Below are 21,524 nucleotides of genomic sequence, written 5' to 3'. Positions count from 1 at the left end.
GATTTTCAAATTCTATTTTTGCATTTCTAAAAAAAACTTGAATAAACACAGCTCATTGTGGGTACTACTAACCATATGGAGTCAGTGCTGTGTTGGCTTGGTAAATATCGGCCAGCTGCCTCTGGAGAGAATGCCTTTCCGGACTGCAGCACACACTGTTTGATTAACCAGCTAAACTCAGAAGCAGATGTGACTTGAAATCTGAACTTCTCCACCTGAGCTCCACCTGACACAGCCCCTTTTAATTACACTGGTCAGCTTTGTAGTCCCAAGGTTGTAGAGCTCCTTTGTCATGTACTTAGCCACAATGTGCATATTTGGTTGGGAAATCAATGTGAAATCAAGTAATAGAAAATAACTAGTATTTGTGTATATTACATCAAGTAAGTGCTATTATTTTGCAGCTAGGGCCATATTTAAAAATCAAAAACCTCCAAGGAGCACAGCAGGTATAGTGATGATGTGATGTAAATGATGCTAGATGTGGAAGGCTGCTTGATTGCGAACAGTGTATGTAGGACAGAACTTCATTATGTAAGTTGCATAATGAACAACAAGTCTGCATCTACTTTCTATTTTCAAGGAGGCTTGGGGCTTATTTTAACAATAATAGCCTTCCATTTTTATTTTCAAATTGAGATTTTCTGAAGTCTTGATTATAAAGTCTATTGGAGTTTGATATTGGGGGGGACTATCTTAGTATTTATCTTACTATCTTACTGACCCTCCCCCCACCCTTGTTCTCTGCTTTCCACACATCCAATTTTTTTGGTTATCATATTCATGTATTCTCATTGTGTTCCTTTTCATTGTTTATTAACTTATTTCTGTTCTGTTTATACTCTTTTTATTGCTTCCTTTTTACTGTTGTAAACTGCCTAGAATAGCCCCATGGTGAGATAGGCAGCATATAAATTTAACAATCAAATATATATGCTGCAATATTTGAATTCACTTGTTCCTGTTGAAGCAGTATAATCTAAAAATAATTTTGAATCAAAATAGTTGCTGACTTTTCTTCCATTTTCCCTCTTTCTTACAGGCTACAATTGGAATTGACTTCCTATCTAAAACGATGTATTTGGAAGATCGGACAGTAAGTAGCAGGAAGTGCTGAACTGCTGAGATTATCAAGTTCTGTGATCAGAAAGAAATAGTGGGCAAACATCAAGTGGTTTCCATGCTAACCCCTCCCCCCCTTTGATCAAACTGCTAATTAACTTATCCATTGACAGTTTATCATACCTAGTTTTTGATATATTGCCCTGGATCTTCTTAGGAACATAGTGTCCTAAAAAAAATGGAATCACACTTTTTCTACCTGGCCTCTTCTTGCTTTTCACAAGATTCTGCTGTTGTTCCTTGCGATGCAAAAGTAGGACAAATGAACAGAATTCAGGCTAGCAATTATCACCTTCCATAAATAATGACCACAAACCCCATGGATTACTGTAAAAGTCCAAAATCATTTATCTGGGATTTTGGCTGAATCTTAATTTAGGGATTAGCAACTTCACTTCATTCCTTCCATGTCAATAAATAAAGTCACCTGTGAATTGAGCTTAATTGCAGATAGCGTCATGGGTGCATCACATTGTTTGCTTGGCAAAAGTACCAGCATGGTTTGTCATTACTCTCTTCCGGATGTATTTTTGACTTTCTAGTTTGGAATACTGCTATAATATTTCATGGTAGTCACACATCCAAGGCCGCTAGCATGATTGCCTGCCATCTCTGGGATGAGATGGAGCATGCAATTTCTTCAAAGAGGGACATGTGGCCTCTTAACTAGCAAGCTTTTAAGTGCCTATGTTTTGAGGTTTCTACTTTTTCTTAGAACTGTCACTGCCCCTACTTAAAAAAACCAATTTATAATTTGGGGAGAACCTTTTTGTAAGGATAATCCAATGTCAACACAGATGGACATTAGCAATAATGAGAAAGAAGCAGCAGTGGCACTGCATTAATCAGTAGCATCTGGTACAGTGTTAATGCAGTCTCAAACATCCATCTTAGTCCTAATGGATTGTTTCCAAGGCTTTCCAATTGCTTTTATGAAAATGACAGGCTGATATAATAGAAATGCAAGAGGAAAAATACTGGTTAATTTCCCTAGGCTGCCCCACAGTTTGTATGATCTCAGTCTAAAAGCTGGAAGATGAATACTGTAGCTTTCTTATTTCTGCTGTCCTTTCATCAGAAGATGCAAGCTAGTTGTTTCCCTAGGGGAAAACAAAGTCAAATGTACCATAGGGTAGGTTACCTGCATTCAGATTATGTTTAATGAAGCATTCCTTTAACAAATATTCCCAAGTCAGTCTGTATTTTGTATATGTGTAAAACTCTTGTGCCCAATTATACTTTATGACAGGGGTGTCAAACTGCCGGCACGTGGGCCGGATGTGTCATCTGGAAGCCGCACCCACCCTATTGCCGGCAATGGCGAAACTGTCCCAATACATTGTGCGACGTCACGTGACGTCGTGAGTTTGACATGCCTGCTTTATGATGACACAATGCTTGAGTATTCCTGGAGTATTGATCCTCCTGATTCCTCTAATAATGCAGATAGCTACAGACCATGTTGCAAATCTCATGAATCAATGCAAATATGTATTGCTGAGGCCTTCCTTTCAGTGAAACCTGGCTGTGTCTTTTGTGATATTATTGTAAGCTGATCCCAATTGCTTTTTAAAACCAACTATTACAGCATCTCTCCTTCAAATTTCTAGCTCAGTGCCCTCTTTCTTTTTGTTCATTATATCAAACTTTCATAGTTATAACATTTTTAATGTGTTTTTAAGATGTCAATTTTTAAAATAAGAATTTTTAGATATTTCAACCTCATACTTTAAAACATACAACCTTTTCTGGATCGAAGATTTTGTGAAGATGGAGTAGAAATCTATCAAAGCAGATAATATCCATGTCCAAAATTTTAAAGTTTTCTTCTCAAATTCCATACATAAATTAATTCTTCCCCCTCCCCTCTTCAAATATTCCCTATTTCAAATTTTGTGCCAAAACTGCAAATTTTAATTTTGATGTACTTTCTGCTTTATCCACAGGGAAAACCACTGTTTTTCTAATCAAAACAGGTTGGGGGAAAACCAATGTACAAGATACATTTCTTCCCATGTATGTTCTATAGATTATAAATACATAAAAGTATATGCTTGTAATCTTGTGTGGGCATTACATAAGATTACAAATAATGCTTTGAATAATTAAAAGACATGAATAAAACATTACATGATCAATTTAAGAACAAAACACATGGCTAGAAGCCTCTTCTGTTTAATTCTTTTGTTTTCTCTTCCTGTTGTTTATATCTGTTTCTCTTCCTAATTGTGTGTGTGTATGTGTATATGCGTTTCTCTTTGCTGCTCTCCTCCCTTGGCCCTGGCAGGTACGGTTGCAGCTCTGGGACACAGCAGGCCAAGAGAGATTCCGAAGTTTGATTCCCAGTTACATTCGTGACTCTACAGTAGCTGTGGTGGTTTATGACATCACAAGTGAGTTAAGTGTGGATGTGGTTGTCTAAATGGAAATACACTCTAAAGGCCGTTTTAGTTCAATATTAGTCCTCTCTATAACTGGGGTCCCCAATCCCCAGTCCGTGGACCGGTACTGGTCCGCAGCAAGCCAGCAACCAGTCCGCACAAACAAGCAAAGCCCCATCTGTGGGATGCAGGCAGCACAGAAAACCACGCACCCTCCAGTCGGCAGAAAAACTTTTCTCCACAGAACCGGTCCCTGGTGCCCAAAAAGTTGGGGACCTCTGCTCTATAACACAGTATATCACATTACTCAATATAAGGTGAAACAAATGATTATATTAGACGGATTGTACTGAAAAGATGTGAGATATAACACTGGAGAGCTTGGCTCTGTTCTCCTTTATGCTACCCCAATATTTTAAACTGCAGTAGAACGCAGGAATTCTAAATGTCCTTGTTAGCAGCTTCCCCCATCCAGTACTCTTCAATCTTGTTGAAGTAAAGCTTCCCTCATGTGGACAATTGTAATCCAAGGCATTATTTTTCTTCTGTTTAATCTTATCAATTTTGGGTGCTTCCCTGGACAAACCCCTTTGGGGTTTTTCAAATCAAGGTTTTTCAGAAGTGGTTGGCTATTGCCTCTTTCCTAGGGTGAAAGAGAAAATGACTGGCCAAAGGTGGGACTAGAACTCACAGTCTCTGAGCTTCTAACCCAATGCCTTAACCATTACACCAAACTGGCTCTGTATATCTACATTGGAGAAGGCTAGTTCTTAAGAGGTTCAATGAATATTAGAGGCATACCTTAAATTCCCAGCCCGGTGGTGGGTAGGGAATTCTGGGATTTGAAGTCCACACAACTTAACATTGCCAGGGTTAAGAAAGACTGCCTTAAGGAGTAGCTTGATAGTCCAAATAATCCCACATTCTGCTTCCACTATTATTAGACTTGATACCAGTGGGAAGTCTCATGCCAAGTAAAGCAGGAATCCTTTAACTATAGTCTGGTTCCTTCCTGAAAAATTAGATCAATGCTTTTTAAATCTTGTTAAGAGTACATTATTTCCTTATGTGTATATAATACTGATTGCCCATAGGCTATAGATGAATTGATTTATGGGCCGAGTGAAATTAGCAAACAGGCAAAACACTGAAATATCTTCTGATCGGTATTTTTATAAATAGCCTATGTAAATTTTTGTGGGTCTTTTTTAAAAAAATGACACATTAGTTTATTTCTTTTAACATGTTTGCATCTAAAGCGATAGTACTTTTGACTGCACTTCTGTTTTCCTTTGCAATATCTATCATTGTAATATTTCTCAGGATGGCTTCAACTGCCATCACCAGAACAATCTGTGGCTCTTTTGCTTTAAAAGTGCTTGTATTTCTTTGATTTATTATATTTATATCTCACGTTTTCTTCAAATTACACTTAATTTGTAATATTCACATACATCCATTTTATTCTCCAATAGGCTGAAAGGGAGTGATTGACCAAATAACACCTTTTAGCTGATGGTCATTTTTAATCCATAGCTCCCTAGGCATGATCTACCATTACAACCACATTGGCAAATCTAGTTCATAAGAAATGTCTCCCGGATCAGACCTACATTATGGGAAAGGTAGAAGTGCAGCAGTCTTAGCTTCAGCTTCAGCTAGGCCACAGGGCAAAGGGCCAGTGCCCAGTGCCAAAATATTTCCAAATGATCACTCAGAGAGACAGAGATGACAGGCATGATAACATTGGCTGACCTACTCTAGAGGGACACACTAGACTTTTTTCCATGCATCTCTCCTGTGGTTTAAGAAGTATACTACAATCAAGACAGATAAATGTTTGTGTTTACAGGTGTTTGTTATTCCTTTGATTTCAAAAATGAACTATTTTTTCCTACGTAGATGTGCAGTACTTATTCTCAAGAAACAGTATTTAACATCAGGGTAGCAGAAGCAATTATATTTGGTGTTTGTAACTATACTGATGTTATTGCATAAGCACATGCTTTTTTTATCTGCAATGGCATCTTTTCCTTGTCTGTAAAAAGTGGTTGTAAAACAGGGAATAGTAGTGTGGAAAAAGATTTATCTGAAATGGCCACAATAAATTATTCATAATCTTACTTAACCTGCACTACTGGTTATCCTTCATGAATTTGTCTACACTCATTTGTAAACCATTTGAACTGGTGGCCATCCACAAACGTTCTGGGGGCAAATTCCATAGTTTAGTTCCCTCAGTGATCAATGACTTTCAGATAGCACTCGCTTTCTTCCTTCCACAAAACCTGTCTCCATGCTAAAGGAGCTACCAAGATAAAATAATTCTGATCCTGAAATCCTGGATCCAGGTTCTGCCAGGAAAACACTAGCTTTTTCTGAAGCCATTTCTTGCCATTGTATTGTTCCTATTGAAATGAACATAAGAGGAGTGGAAAGTGACAGAAAGGAGGATGTGCCTCCCTCTAGTGGTTCCAGCTGACCAATGCAGTTGAGGAGTGAATAGACAAAAGTGGCTCACTTTTGTCCTTTTCTAATGGATTGCTTTGGAAGGACCAGGGCTTTTTTCCCCATAGAGCGCTCAGAACAGCGTTCCAGCACCTTTTTTTGCGCACACACACACACACACACACACAAAAGCTGAAGGAAACTGTTCCAGAGAGCCAAATTCTCCTCAGGCAGCCAGGTTGCAGAGCACCAGAATGCATTGCAGCGACGGACCTTCAGATGGCTCAAATTGAAGGAAATGCGATCCGATTGGGCTAATTCAAAAGTGGGAGGATAAGAAGGGCTGAATGTGAACAGGTTGCCTAGCAACCTGCTTAAACAAACTTTCAGGTCCTGGTGCAGGATGCCTTGCCTTTTTTAAGCTGGAAGTTGAAAAAAATGCTAAAAAGAAGGCAATAGAGTGCTATCAAGGAAAATGTATAGATATAGCCAGCAGACGTTTAAGGAACCTTTTTTTTTTCATACACTGTTCGAATTTTGTTTTAATGCTATGGTGATACACAATCAAATGTAGTCAGTCTTTTTTTTTAATCCCAAAGCATCTGTTCGTTAAATACAGTATAACAAAGTTTTGGATGATGGAATTATTTTTTATCTAAGGATAACTAATGATAACAGCTCTTAAATCTGTTATTTTGTTTTATTTTTGCACAAAAAATTGTATAAGGTGTGCAGCCTCCTATGCTAAGGCTGGTCTACCTGAATGCCAGGTCCGTAGCTAACAAGGCACACCTTGTTCGTGACCTAGTGGAGAGCGAGCACACGGACCTGGCTTGCATCACGGAAACCTGGCTGGGCCAAGAGGGTGGTGTCCCTCTGGTTGACCTCTGCCCGCCAGGTTTCCAGGTGCTGCACCAGCCTCGGACCCATGGGAGGGGCGGGGGAGTGGCAGTTATCATCAGGGAATCCCTTAGCCCACGAGAGATCACCGTCCCTCAGATGGTCGGGTGTGAGTCTCTCCTACTGAGATACGGCCCGGGGGCGCAGTTGGGCCTGCTGCTGGCATACCTACCACCTAATCGTGCAGCGGCAGCCCTGCCCGAGCTACTCGATGTCCTCTCAGGGTTGGTGGTTGAATTCCCAAGACTCATGGTCTTGGGCGACTTTAACCTACCGTCCCTGGGAGGATCGTCCGATCTGGCTCGGGAGTTCATGGCTTCCATGGTGGCCATGGACCTGTCGCAAATAATTTCTGGACCGACTCATGAGAGAGGCCACACCCCAGACTTGGTGTTCTTGTCTGGACGGTGGTGCGATGATATCGGTGGGGGTGCCATGACTGTTATGCCCCTCTGATAAATGATCTCTGGAGAGCCCGGGACAGGGGCCATTCCTCTGTCCTAGTCTTATTAGACCTCTCGGCGGCTTTCGATACCATCGACCATGGTATCTTGCGACGCCTCAGGGGACTGGGAGTGGGAGGCACGGTTCTGCGTTGGTTCTCCTCCTTTCGCCAGGGTCGCTCGCAGTCGGTGTTGGCAGGGGGACAGAGGTCGACCCCGAGGCCTCTCGCTTGCGGAGTCCCTCAGGGGTCGGTCCTCTCGCCTCTCCTGTTCAACATCTACATGAAACCGCTGGGCAAGATCATTCGCAGCTTTGGAGTAGGGTACCATCAGTATGCTGATGACACCCAGCTTTTCATCTCAACTCCAAACAACATCAGTGATGCCCTCGACGTGATGTCCCGCTGCCTGAAAGCGGTCCGGGAATGGATGGGGAGGAACAGGCTTCAACTGAACCCGGACAAGACTGAATGGCTGTACGTACCGGCAAGCCAGGATACTCAGAACATCCCATCCCTTAACATCGGGGACAAGTTACTACCCTCTGTTGATAGGGCCCGCAACCTGGGCGTCCTCCTTGACTCGCAGCTCTCCCTGGAAGATCACATAGGAGCTGTGACCAAGGGGGCCTTCTCCCGGGTTCGACTAGTTCGCCAATTACGGCCTTATCTGGACCTGGATGCCTTACGTACAGTCACCCATGCTCTTGTGACCTCTCGCCTAGACTACTGTAACGCTCTCTACTTGGGGCTGCCCTTGAGATCCACTCGGAAGCTTCAGCTGGTGCAAAGTGCAGCGGCACGGACACTCTTGGGAGCCTCCCGATACTCCCATATCACACCTCTCCTCCGTGCGCTGCACTGGCTTCCAGTTGCCTTCCGTGTGAAGTTCAAGGTGCTAACAATGACATACAAAGCCCTACATGGCATGGGTCCGGACTACCTACGGGAGCACCTTCTGCCAATGTCAGCACCCCACCGTCCTGTGCGCTCCCACAGAGAGGGCCTCCTCAGGGTGCCACCGCTCAAGGAATGTCGGCTGGTGGCCCCCAGGGGGAGGGCATTCTCAGTGGGTGCGCCAGCCCTCTGGAACAGCTTACCAACCGAAATCCGGATGGCCCCCGACCTCCGCACCTTCCGGCGCGAATTAAAAACTTACCTGTTCCAGCAGTCCGGCCTGGCCTGATAGCTCTAATTGGGGTCGCAGTTTGTATTTTACTATTGTTTGTTTTCACTATTGTTCATTCTGTATGCCTACCTTATTCTGTACACCGCCCCGAGTCCCTCGGGAGAAGGGCGGTTTATAAAAATAAATAAATAAATAAATAAATAAATAATTTGCATTTGCATTCATTTACAAATAGAATATGTTGTTAAAATGTATTGGTGTTGAAATAATTAGTGCACACATATACCTAAAACCAGTTTATTGTATTTGGCAATTGTACTAAAAAAAATCTCATTGTCAACCAATATAATTAATTTAATTTGAAATCAAGTAAAAAATTGATTTAAATTGTTTTATTAAAACAAATTAATGGCAATTCTTTTATAAGAAGTTGCCTCAAACAAAATGAAATGAAGGTGTACACAGAAAATTAGCTGTATGAACAAAAGACACACGCGACCAAATAGTCTACAAAACAAGAATACTGGGGAAAAGAGCATTACTGTACTTGGAATTTACAGCTGTGCTACACAAAATGTCTTTCCCAAGGGATACTTTATTAGAACAATGTCTGGATGCGGCTGCAAGTTACTAATACAGAAATGCTTAAAATGTTAGTATTAGCTCTGTTTGCAGCTTGTGGTTGAAAAATAGATTAGTTGTAAATTTTATAAATGTTGTGTGTGATATGCATGTTTTAAATTAATTGGCTAGGGGGAGGGGGAATAATAATCTGTGTTTTGATAAAAAAAATTCAGCTGAGAGAAATTTCTCAGTTGGCATTAGTTCTATTTCTTCTATAGGGAAAGATGAGGTACTGCTGAGAACATTCTAATGGACATTGTGGTAAAACGCACATTTGATGTCATGCCCAATCACTGTTTGGATTACAGTTATAATAAAGCAACAAATCGTCAACCTTCTGTTCACTTCCTGTCCATTAACATCCTTGTAAAAAAATACCTTATCTTAAGTAAAATTGTTGTATTCAAATATTCTCTCTTTTGGCTTTCACTGTCCTGATGTTTGTATCCAAAACCTTGGTTTTGATTTCTTTGAATCGCTTTTATTTCTTCCTTCCTCTAGCCTCATAAAATAGGCAGAAAAGTTGATATCACTTCTTATTTTACAATTTCTTTGTACACTTTTATCTATTTCTCCCTTTTTCTAAGGAAATGAGATTCTCTATAAGGAAATCCAGTCAGCTGTCCAACTTCTCTTTAATGTTCAAATAACCCTATGAGATAGCTTAAGTAATTGGTGCAAAATCCCCTTTAAATTTTCACATATAATAATTTTAAGCTCAGTATTCAGTCACTCTGAATTAATTGACTGATCCAGGGGGAAGAACCCAGATATTGGTGGAGTAAAATTTCCGGCATCCTTTACCTTACTGGCTAAAAATTATATGAGTTGTGATTCAAAAATATTTGGGAACCAGAGTTTATCCATCCCCGAGTTTGAATGAATTTTCTCAAATTCATTTAGCACTACGACTATTGTCAGAAATCATAAAAAACTCTCCAAATCCATTGGCTAAGCCATTTCCATCATCTGTTGGAAAGACTGGCATTTGCCCCGTACCTAATTTCTGGTTTTTCTTCACAGATCTCAATTCATTCCAACAAACTTCCAAATGGATTGATGATGTCAGAACAGAAAGAGGAAGTGATGTCATCATTATGTTAGTGGGCAACAAAACTGACCTTGCAGATAAAAGGTAAATAGACACCTTCAGAATGAAAAGGAAGCATTGTAGTTACAGAAGCTGTCTCTTAATTTGTTTATACTATATACAGAAAAGTTGAAGAAAGGCAGTAGGTCTCATACTGTGGAAGACCTCTAAGGCAGGGTGTTAAACTGCCGGCCCGTGGGCTGGTTGCATCATGCAGAGGCTGTGCCCACCCCAGCTCTGGCAGTGCAAAAAAAAGTCTCTATATGTCATGACACGTCATGTGACCCAGCGAGTTTGACACCCGTGCTCTAAGGTCTCTTTGTCAAAGGATTCCCTAGAGTAGTATTTCTTCTTGCATTTGTTATGGAAGTAGGTGGATCCCAATTCCAAGATACCCTGTTTTCCCCACTTCCCCACTTGCATTGAATCAGCTACCGTTTTCCCTCTTGTCTGACTCTAGGCAAATTACCATTGAAGAAGGGGAACAGAGAGCTAAAGAACTAAATGTCATGTTTATTGAAACAAGTGCAAAAACGGGATACAATGTAAAACAGGTAATGCGATGTTTATTCTTGGGTACACATAAGAAATTGCATTTTTCATACATGAGAAAGGATACATAACAAGATGAGGGGGGAGAATATATAGGGAAATTATTATTCTGTTGGTAAAAACTGTTATATAGCAAATAGGCCTTTGTGACCTGATTATTTTCAGGATGCCATCACTTTATACAAAAATCATTTTTATTTAATTCATCCCTGATTTGCAGTCAGTTGGATCTCCAGGCAAATTACTTCATATGCTAGAAATTGAAATGATACCTCCTGGAAACATGTGGCTTTCACTGTTCAGTGGAAGGACTTTTCCCTGTGATACTAATCTGAAGAGCACTCGTTCTTGTAACTTTCAGCTAATGCACTAGTGCAGGGGTAGGCAACCTCGGCTCTTTTATGACTCATGGACTTCAACTCCCAGAATTCCTGAGTCGACTCAGGAATTCTGGGAGTTGAAGTCCATGAGTCATAAAAGAGCCGAGGTTGCCTACCCCTGCACTAGTGGAATATAGTTTGGGATTCTTCTTTTATAAAAGTCACGTGCACAGTATTGTTGCTAGTTTCAATTTCATTTTGGATGCAAAGGTCATGATTGTTTCTTGTCTTGTTGTTTAATCTCAATTCCTATTGCCCTTGGTATCTCTAGCTCTTCCGACGTGTTGCATCAGCCCTACCAGGGATGGAGAGCGTTCAAGAGAAGAGTAAAGAAGGGAGTATCCTTTGTTAATTAAGAACAACAGTTTCACAAAGAGAATTTCCATTTAGGAACTCAGAAGCAATTCAGATAAATAAGAAATGGGATGTTTAAAGTGGCAAGTAAGTTAGTTTGTGATTGTGGTGATAAGGCTGTATGTTGCAGTCTTACATGTAACATGTACTGTACATATGTTATATATCTTCTTCCAAATTATTTCAAGCTTGAAGAGATTTCCTCTACTGTTCCATTGACACCCCCCGCCTATCAATGGTTGAAATAGGGGAAATATTTGTTCCTTTATTTAGGAAAATGTATATGGCTTTGCAACTTAAGCAAATAATTCAGAGAGGCCAATCACAATTCAGAAACTAATATAAAAGCAGAAGAGAAAAGTACAATTTCTCTAAAACTAGTTGTAACAATACAAAGTCTGGGGCATTTTAAAAAGCAAGTCACACTCCCTAAAATCACAGCCAGGTCTTCACACCCTTTCGTAAGGCTGGCAAAATTTGGGCAAAGCAGACCTTGGAGGAAGGCTGGGAAGGTGCTACTACAGAGAGCAGGTCACCTGGATCACATAGTATGGCACTATCTGAGCCCATCTGGAGCCAGGACTATCTTGTTGTATCTGTTGGAACAGCAAGAAATATTTTAACTATTCAGTCAATACAATCCACTAGCTAAATAGTGAAATAATTAATAAGACCACCCAAAATAATACAAAAGTCCAAGTTCTCTAAAAAGCTCCAAAAATGAAGAATATTAGTTTTAATCTAAAGTCTGTCTCTCGCCATGGGCAATATACGGTACCCTTTGGACTGACAGAATGCAGAAGTTAAAAGAAATACAAATTGTTATATAAAGCCTGAGGAATAATTTGGTTAATGCATATAATACAATTAAGCCACATTTTTAGCCTAGAAAATTGATTTAGGCCATTTGTAATACAGGTAATCTCGACCTATGACCACAATTGAGCCCAACATTTCTGTTGCTAAGCAAGGCAGTTGTTAAGTGAGTTGTGTCCCATTTTACAACCGTTTTTTGCCATAGTTAAGGGAATGACTGCAGTCATTGAGTGAATTATGTGGTCATTAAGTGAATCTGACTTCCCCGGTTGATTTTGCTTGTTGGAAGCCAGCTGGGAAGGTTACAAATGGTGATCCCCTGATCCCAGGACAGTGTAATTGTGATAAATAAATGCCAGTTGCCAAGAGCCCGAATTTTGATCACGTGACCATGGGGATGCTGCAGTGCTTATAAGTGTGAAAACAGTCATAAGTCACTTTTTGCAGTGCTATTGTAACTTTGAACATCACTAAACAAATGGTTGTAAGTTGAGGACTACCTATATTGCCTCAATACAAACTCAGCACTCCCAGAACTTTCTTTAGTTTACATCAGGGGTGTCAAACTCAATTTCACTGAGGGCCGCATCAGCATTGCGGTTGCCCTCAAGGGGCTGGGTGGGTGTGGCCAGGGTGGGCGTGGCCTACTGGGTGTGTGTGGTTAGAGTGGGTGTGGCCTACTGGGTGGGTGTGGCCAGCTCTAGATCGTTCACATCAAGGGTGCCTATGGGGGCCTGGGCAGGAGTGGGACAGATCTGGGGGTCTCTGGCGGAAGGAGGGTCTCTGGGCCAGGGCCAAGGCAGTGGGGGCCGTTCCCTCACTGTTTTCAGGATGGCTTCACGGGCCGCATGAAACCACTTTGCGGGCCGGATCCAGCCCCCGGGCCTTGTGTTTGACATGTCTGGTTTACATTAAAATTAAAGTTGGGATGATATTGAGTTTTTTAAATAAAAAGTAGTTCTTAGTGGTTGGGGTGAAGGACTTGAAAGTGAGCAATATATCAGGCTGATTACTGCTAAGCTTGTAAGCCGCCCTGAGTCTTCAGAGAAGGGCGGGATATAAATGGAATTAAAATAAATAAAAATAAAATTATAATGATCAGTGCCCACAAAATTAAGTTTTGCACTTTCCTTTGTCTTTCCCTTTACGTTCAGTCAACATAGAATACAGAAGGGGCAACGGGCAAACACATAAGAATGGACTCATTTAGAATTCAGCATTTCTTGGTGACAAACTTTTGGTGCTTTATTATCTTAGGGAAATATAGCTTTCCATATATTTTAATGTAAGCGTATATCAAGAAAAGTTCAAAGGTTTTCAGCTGATCTCAAGATCGCTATGTGGATTTCAAAAGGCAACTGTTTTGAAAAGTCCCAGAAATCTATGTGCTGATTCTACATTTGTTTCAAGTCTTTCAAGAATTCTATATCTCTAAAATTTTAAATCACAGATGGGTAAAAAAATGTTTCAGATTGTTTTGGCTGTATTTTCCTACTGGGAAAGACTGAATGTTCTACAGCCAACAACTTTGTGTCTTGGTAACATTCAGCTTTGTACTGTAAGGTATCAGGAGTCTGATGAGGAATCAGCTAATCACTTCCTTCCTATTGTGAATTCCTCAGACACACAAAATGACCTTGTTAAATTGAACTCAGAATCTCATTTCTCCCATTATGGGATGAATACACCAAATGAAAGCATTAGCACAGAGCAGTACTAATGAATATTGTTCAATTAACTGTTATTTATTTGAAATAAATGAAACCCAGCAATAATGACTTCCTTCTGTCCCTGAGGCTGGCAGGAAATAGTGAATATACATGCATAGTTGCCAGCTAATGGCAATTTATACCATGTTAACATTCTTTATGTAAGTTATTGAAGAGGACTGTGTAAGTCCTCCTTCTCCCTGAATTGCTGATCTTAACAAATAAGTGTGATTTAGAAATTAACTCAAGCAGACTCTAACATGCTGAGTGGCTATGTGAACACTACTTTAAAAGAGCTTTAAAAATATTTTATTTCAGCATTCCCATCTGAATTTTAGTTAATTTAGTTATAACAAATGTGAATTATACTTCCCCTCATTAGCCTTATGTATACTTTCACTTTGTAAAAGTACTGTAGTTAGTCATTTCAGTGGCTTCCAAATCAAAACCAGCATGTGTCCTTGCTAAATTTCAGTGTTCAATTTAGGAATTGCTTTCCTTTTTTCCATTTCCATTTTATTTGCTTTCACAGCAATCAAAGTTCAATAATTTGAACTTTCCACAGCATCTGTTGCTCAGTTATTTTCCTGAGGCATTAATGCATGCTTCAAGTTCTTTTCATTATTGAAAATCTAAATCTTGTACAAATGAGATATCAAAAATTGAAAGTTTTCTGATCAAGTGTCAGCTCATTCCAGTGCCTTTTACCAATCTGAATGATGTGCTTGGTTTATTCTTTTTTCTACCTGAGCTTTGCATGCCAATACTCAGATGAAATATGTCTCGCCATTCAGTCTTCCTTAATAAGGTAGTCCTCCCTTAACAAGCACATCATTCAACAACCTTTTAAATTATAACAGTGCTAAACAAAGGGACTTGCAACTTATACCAGTTTCAGCCACCATAGCGCCCCTGTGGTCATGTAATGAAAATTCAAGTGTTTGGCGGTCTGCCCAGTCAACTGCAGGGACGCTGCAACTGCCTTCACTTTCCTACTATATCTCCCCCCATCTCAATTGGCCCAACAGCATGCTCAAAGCTGCTGTGATCCTGGAGACCCAAGCCAACTCCCCACTCCATCATACCTGCAAGACCTGGGGTTGTTACAGTCTCCGCCGCACACATAAATTGCTCCACTTACCTTTGTGGTTTTCAGTAACAACAGAGGACGCAGTCAAGGTTTTGAAAGTTGCGGTTTTGATACAATCTATGGTACTTTGTAGTCACGGAAGAGAAGGAGGTACACTGGGCCTAATTTTCATTTATCCAAAAGTCCTAAAAACAATCCAGACAAGCAAATATTTCTTTGGACAGAAAAAAAGAAACATGCTTTAAGTCCCTGTAGCAAAAGAGAGAGATGTCTGCCTTCTAGACTAATCCCTTACTTTTTTATTTTGGGAAAGGGTGGCTCATTTAGGTGGCGTAGACTGAGTGTAATATATGTTAGTTATGTTAGAAGCACATACAGAAAGCATGGCCTGGAAACTACTAACAAAATACCTTGCTTGCGTTGCTTTTTAAAGTGAGTATCTGTCCTCCAGGATAGTTCAGGGAGAAATTCCACCCGTTTTTAAGGGGACTATTTACATTTAGAGGAGATACACTGAGTATACAGTATACACTGAGTATACACTTTGAATTCCAATGATTTATTCCTTGGAGGGATAGTGGCACGATTTAGATCTCCTTTTATGTCCTGGTTCTGCATTTATACTACTATCACTGGTTAACTGAGTATCAGATGTAATAGTTGGTTATATAATCTATTTCCTAACTCTTATCATAGATTGCCAAATGATCAGTAATGGACAGCTTCTAAAGAGGGAACAGGATAAATGGAAATGGAACTCTTAATATTTTCAGGATAAAGAAGATAATTGATTAGTCCATCTGAACTTTGCTATAAGCATTCTTTAGCAGTGTACATATCTGTGTTTGTTAACCAGAATTATCTCTATAGTGTATTTAAGCAGATTTTAAGGCCAGACAATGCTTATTCTTCCCCTTCAGAGTTGTTGCTGCTGGTTAATACAGTACGGGTACAGCCCTCGGCCTACAACAGTTTGCTTAATGACTGTTCGAAGTTAAAATGGCACTGAAAAAAGTGACTTATGACCATTATTCACACTTAAGACCGTTGCAGCATGTCCATGGTAACGTGATTTATATTCAGATGCTTGACAACTGTCTCACATTTATGACAGTTGCAGGCTCCCAGGATCATGTGATCCCCTTTTGCGACCTTCTGACGAGCAAAGTTAATGGGGAAACCAGATTCACTTAACAACCGTGTTACTAATTTAACAACTGCAGTGATTCACTTAACAAATGTGGCAAGAAAAGTTGTAAAACGGGGCAAAACTCACTTAACAAATTTCTCGCTTAGCAACATAAATGTTGGGCTCAGTTGTGGTTGTAAGTCAAGGACTACACTTCTTGTTTCACAATGACCAAAGGAATGGCTTTTTTTTTTTTTGCTTATCTCCCTTAACCCTTTTTTCCAGTGATAGACATTAAATTGGACAAACCACAGGAACCACCGGCGAGTGAAGGAGGATGTTCTTGTTAATGCAAAATGCAGGATTTGTCAGCTTCATTTGACACCACGCTTGTTGTGTTGCTTCCTATTGGTTAGCTTCCTCAAAATACAAATTGAGTTATTGGTTGGGGAGGATTTTTTTTCTCTCAATACCTCTCTAGGGTGGGGAGGCTCAACACAAATCAACAGCTGGCTCTAGCCTTTTCTTTTTTTGTTTTATTTAGTTGTAATATAATGTACTTTATTAAAAATGCCAAAACAATTCAGAATTTTCCACAAGACACTTTAATCGTGTGTATACAACTTTCAGCCATGGGGACTTTTATCCTTTTGGAGTACTTTTTTTTTTAAAATTGTATATTTGTAAAAAATAAAAATCAAGTCTCCATCAACTTGAGCTAAAATTTACAAAGAAAACCCCAAGATTATATAGGCTGCCTAATTTCAAAGTTTAACATATTAGCTGTAGCTGCATCTTGTAGTAACCTAAGACTGATCAGTTCGCCGAGCGTTACCATTTATACACCAGAGACAGCAGTCCCGTTGCAACTGTTATAACATAATACAGGTCTCTGATTCTATAGCTATAAAGAGGAGGAAGAGCAAGCTATAAGTGAATTCTAATACATGACAGTGGTGGTCTTTCTGCACAGTATACCCCATTTTCAAAGAGAACATCTTGGCACACTCTGTGGTGCATGTACAGCTTCCTGCATCATATTTTAATATCAGAAATGGTTTAAAGTCTTCACTTATGTCACATAGTCCAGGTGTGTGATTTTTTAAAAACTTTAATGGAAAGCCCTAGAACAAATGTATAATTGAGTGAATATGGAAAACCAGGGACACCGCTGTCTACTTACAAGCATGATTTGTATCAGGGAACTCTGGATTAGTCTTTATTCCCTGCATAAGTCACTATAATCAGTAAGAGCGCCATTAAATTTAGGTTGAAAAACTTATATTTCTCCTTCCCACTCCCTAAACATCGTTATGCAATGCTTTCAATTGTTAAAGTAGATTCTTGTAATGAAAACATTGAAACCAGTTGCCAAATTTCAAACAGGATTGTTAATTACTATAACTTCGAAAAAATTACCCTATAAAATCACCTGATTTTTAACCAACAGGACTATTCAAGGTGGTTTATTATTATGAGTGATAGTAATTTCTGCATGAACGAACAAAGGTTGAGAGAGAATAAATGGTCTGTCTCCATAAATTTACCTTGGCAATGACGAAGCGATAATGTATGTAATTTTGGTATACATGTGTATGCATGTCTCATAGTGACATAAAACATACATTAACACACAGAGCTGTGTAGAGGTGTATGTATAAACACCCGGGCACAATATAGATGCTTGGTTTCACCCACTATTACGGTTGAGAATGCAGCCAACAATCATTGTAAAAAATTATAGTTGCTGCAGTGTGTGGGTCTAGAAAGTCTTTGTTAATTGTTGGGGAAAAGTGTGATTTGTCAATGTCTTCAATAAACGAAACTCAGATAAATGTGAAACTAGAAAAAAACTACACAAAGACATATCTCCAGATGTTGTCAATCAATGTGTGATATTCCATGTAGTCACATTCTGGATGCACTACAGAGAAACTGAGTTTCTGAGATATAATTTTAGCTGTCACTTCAGCTAAAATTACAAAATGTGTCACAGAGATTAACTACAATGTTATAACCAATGTGGGTTTTTTTCATTATGGAATAGTATTTTTCTATCTCAGTTCTGTACAGTCAAAACATTTCAGTTATATGCTTTGGAAATTACTTCTGCTTACTTGTAGTCCTGCACAACCATTTATCCATGCACAATGTAGTTTGTCTAATTGTAGCAAAATCTATTTATCATCTGTCTGGAGTTTTCTTCCCTTCTGAAATCTGCTGACCTATTAATTTCCTTGCTGATTTGTCCTGGATATTGTCATTTTTGCAAGCACCTCTGTGACTTCCCCGCCTCATATATTGCTTCATTCATTTACCATTAGCAGAGAGGCAGCTTGTTTATCTCCACTGCTATTTTCACTTTATGGTTGTCACACTTGTTTTCTGCTTTGTCTCCAGAATTAGTTATAAAAATAACATTCAGGTTTTTGACAAGAACTTTTGAGAGCTACCATATTTGATCAGCCATTCCAGGTTCCAATTTTATGAGATGAAAGATGTGAATGGTCACTTAACTATTTTAGTGAGTGGACATAACAGTGACTTCTACACTATAAGTCTGCAGTACATGCTGAAAAAGGGCAACCAATCAGACCACACCTTTACCAGCAAGTAAGCAATCAGCGGTGGCTCAGTGGGTTAGGACACTGAGCTTGTCGATCAGGTCGGCAGTTTGGCGGGTCGAATCCCGAGTGCCGCGTAACAGAGTGAGCGCCTGTTACTCGTCCCAGCTTCTGCCAACCTAGCAGTTTGAAAGCATGTAAAAATGCAAGTAGAAAAATAGGGACCACTACAGTGGGAAGGTAATAGCGTTCCGTGCGCCTTTGGCGTCTAGTCATGCCGGCCACATGACCACAGAATTGTCCTCGGACAAGCGCTGGCTCTTCGGCTTTGAAACGGAGATGAGCACCGGCCCCTAGAGTTGGAAACGACTAGCACGCATGTGCTGGGGAACCTTTACCTTTACCTTTAAGCAATCAAATACACCACAGAAAAACAATGGCCATAACTTAGTATCACTGCATTTGTGGTGAAAAATGCATTCCTTTCCAGTAAAAGAGAGATGATTTCCTCCTCCTGGCATAAATATCCTAAGTTTTACCCACTTTACCCTACTGCTTTTTGTTATTCTGGGTGACCAGATGCTGAGAAGCAAAATCAATCAGGTTTCCCATCCAGTAGCCATGTAGGCACCCCTTATGCAAACTACCAAAATGAAATAGCTGTTTCTGCAGTGCTGCTCACCACTGAAAAAAAAAGTGGGGGGACAATAATAGCAAGACAGAATTAAGTGGTATTGCCTAATTGTTGTGAGGTGCATTCTTGCCGTGGATGTACTGGATCCGACAATGCTATTTTTGCATTTCACCATTGAAAACAAAATGTTTTAAAGTAAACAGACTATTTGAAGTGGTCCTAGTTACACACATGTAATCCCAGAAGCAGGTTATCCCATCCCGTTTTCTTTCTCCGGGGTATTTCATGAAAAGAGAACATTTTTAAAGATAAAACCAAATTACTGAAAACCTGCAATTTTTTGACAAGAAGCACACCTAGATGAACAAATTATTGTAAGGTTGCATTATCAGAATCTTGCAAGTCTGAAAATACATTTCTCCACTGTTGCCTTTACAGCCCAAGAAACTAGGGCAGGTTTCTTCTGAGTGTTTGCCATGCCCATATTCCTGCTGTGGGCAGCTTAGCTGGCTGCAGCTCTTCCCCCTACCGTTCCCTCATACCATTGCAAAAAGTGATTAAAAAATTAAAGCAAGGCAGGGTGGTAAATTGATAATGCGTGAAAAGGACAACACAATTTACAGTGAGCTGAACGTTATAGAGGCCTATAGTCAGATATTTAATTCCCAATTATTACGATTCTAGTGAAAATTAAATATAGCTTATTACTGTTAACAAAGGAAGACGACTTAGGTGGGCTTTCTACATGGAGATAAGCATCTACACCAAAAACAATGAAAAGAGATAATTGGGGAAAGCATATAGACCATTTATTTAATGAATAAATTAAAGCTAGCACTTTCCCCCCAACAATGAACTCCTATTAAGAAAGGCACTTTTAACCAAAATAGAGCCTTCAAAGTATATTTAATTTTAGCTTTCAAAAGACCCCATAATCTAAGGAACAGTAGTGTCAGAGAATATTTACATAATCAGTCTCTTATTGCCTATTCCAAAGAAATAGGTAAATGCAAGGATTTATCGGAATGGTACCTCCCTTTGCACTGTCAGAGCAGAGAAATGTAAATGCTACGTTATGTTATTCCCTTTCATAGGAGATTTACTTTAAGAAAGAGAGAAAGCTCTTCCTCGGGCAGGCGCTGGGGTTAAGGACACGTAAAACCTGGCAGAAATTGTAGCTGTAGGCATACTAAATCCAAATTGGAAACATGACTTGACATGCATGTAAATAAAAAATGGCATAGCTGAGATGAATATTTTCTAAAGGTCTGAGATTTTGATGCCTTGGCAAAATTATCTCTGTAAAGCACGAAAGTCTCATTCATATTAAATAAATCACACTGACATTGAAAACCAAAACTAAGCAAATAAATTTTATGTTTTTGGATACCTTACCAGAAGCCCAAACATAATTACTCCATAACAAAAATTGGAGGCGATACAATTTAATATTGTATCAACAGAAACTAAACATATTTTAAATTATGAAGGAAGTCCAGCTACAGTATTTCCTTTTAATATCTATTAAACCTTTGCCATACAAAGATGTGAAAGAACCAATGTAGAATGTGTAGATGTGTAGTATTACACATCTCTAAGGAACAACTGGAAAAATCCAGTTTTTTTGTTAAGTGACAAATTATACAACCATGGTGTAATTTATTTTTCTTCTGAAAATTCAGCTGAACAGAATAAGAGATGAGCATATGTGACAATTTTGACACCACGGCATAAGGTATTTTGAAGATACCTTGGCCTCCCAAACACACAATGTATGTCTGAAGTACATGAATTGACAATTTTTTTAAAAAGTTGGGAAGTCTGCAAGACAAGGATACAAACTCATCAGAAACCACAGTCCCCCTAATAGTTCATCTGCTTCAACTATAATCTCTAGCAACAATTATACATAAGTATACACTTCCATCTTTGAAGTAGAAATGTTTCTTTTCCTTCTCCAGAAGATCAGATACATAAAAAACCATTAAAATATAAAAAATGGATTAATAGATAATGTTGATATGAGGGAAGGTTTGTTTTGTTTAGAAGTTTGTTTTGTTTAGACTTGGTCTGGATTTTATTCTATGGCAATTGTTTATAAAACCCAGGGTTTTGTGTGTGGAGGGGCCTCCAATACATATAAAGAATACTGCATCTTGC

At 39.4% G+C, this 21,524-nt stretch overlaps 1 protein-coding gene across 2 annotated transcripts in view; it reads left to right on the top strand.

Moving 5' to 3' along the window:
- The window catches only part of RAB6B (RAB6B, member RAS oncogene family), a 69,859-nt gene that overhangs the window by 38,360 nt on the left and 9,975 nt on the right, over window positions 1-21,524 (top strand). The window contains exons 3-8 of one of the 2 annotated variants that reach the window (XR_014492591.1): window positions 1,043-1,096; window positions 3,410-3,515; window positions 10,070-10,181; window positions 10,597-10,690; window positions 11,340-11,406; window positions 16,452-16,577. Coding sequence is in view for 1 of the 2 variants with exons in the window: in XM_083363189.1 (XP_083219315.1) it covers window positions 1,043-1,096; window positions 3,410-3,515; window positions 10,070-10,181; window positions 10,597-10,690; window positions 11,340-11,406; window positions 16,452-16,516 (498 nt within the window). In the remaining variant the exon portion in view is untranslated. Of the gene's footprint in view, window positions 1-1,042; window positions 1,097-3,409; window positions 3,516-10,069; window positions 10,182-10,596; window positions 10,691-11,339; window positions 11,407-16,451; window positions 18,289-21,524 lie in introns of those variants that run through there. The other variant, XM_083363189.1, reaches the window with a different exon arrangement.

The sequence above is a fragment of the Vipera ursinii genome (assembly GCF_947247035.1).
Source record: "Vipera ursinii genome assembly, chromosome: 5".
NCBI lineage: Eukaryota > Metazoa > Chordata > Lepidosauria > Squamata > Viperidae > Vipera > Vipera ursinii.
This window is presented reverse-complemented; position numbering and strand designations above follow the sequence as displayed.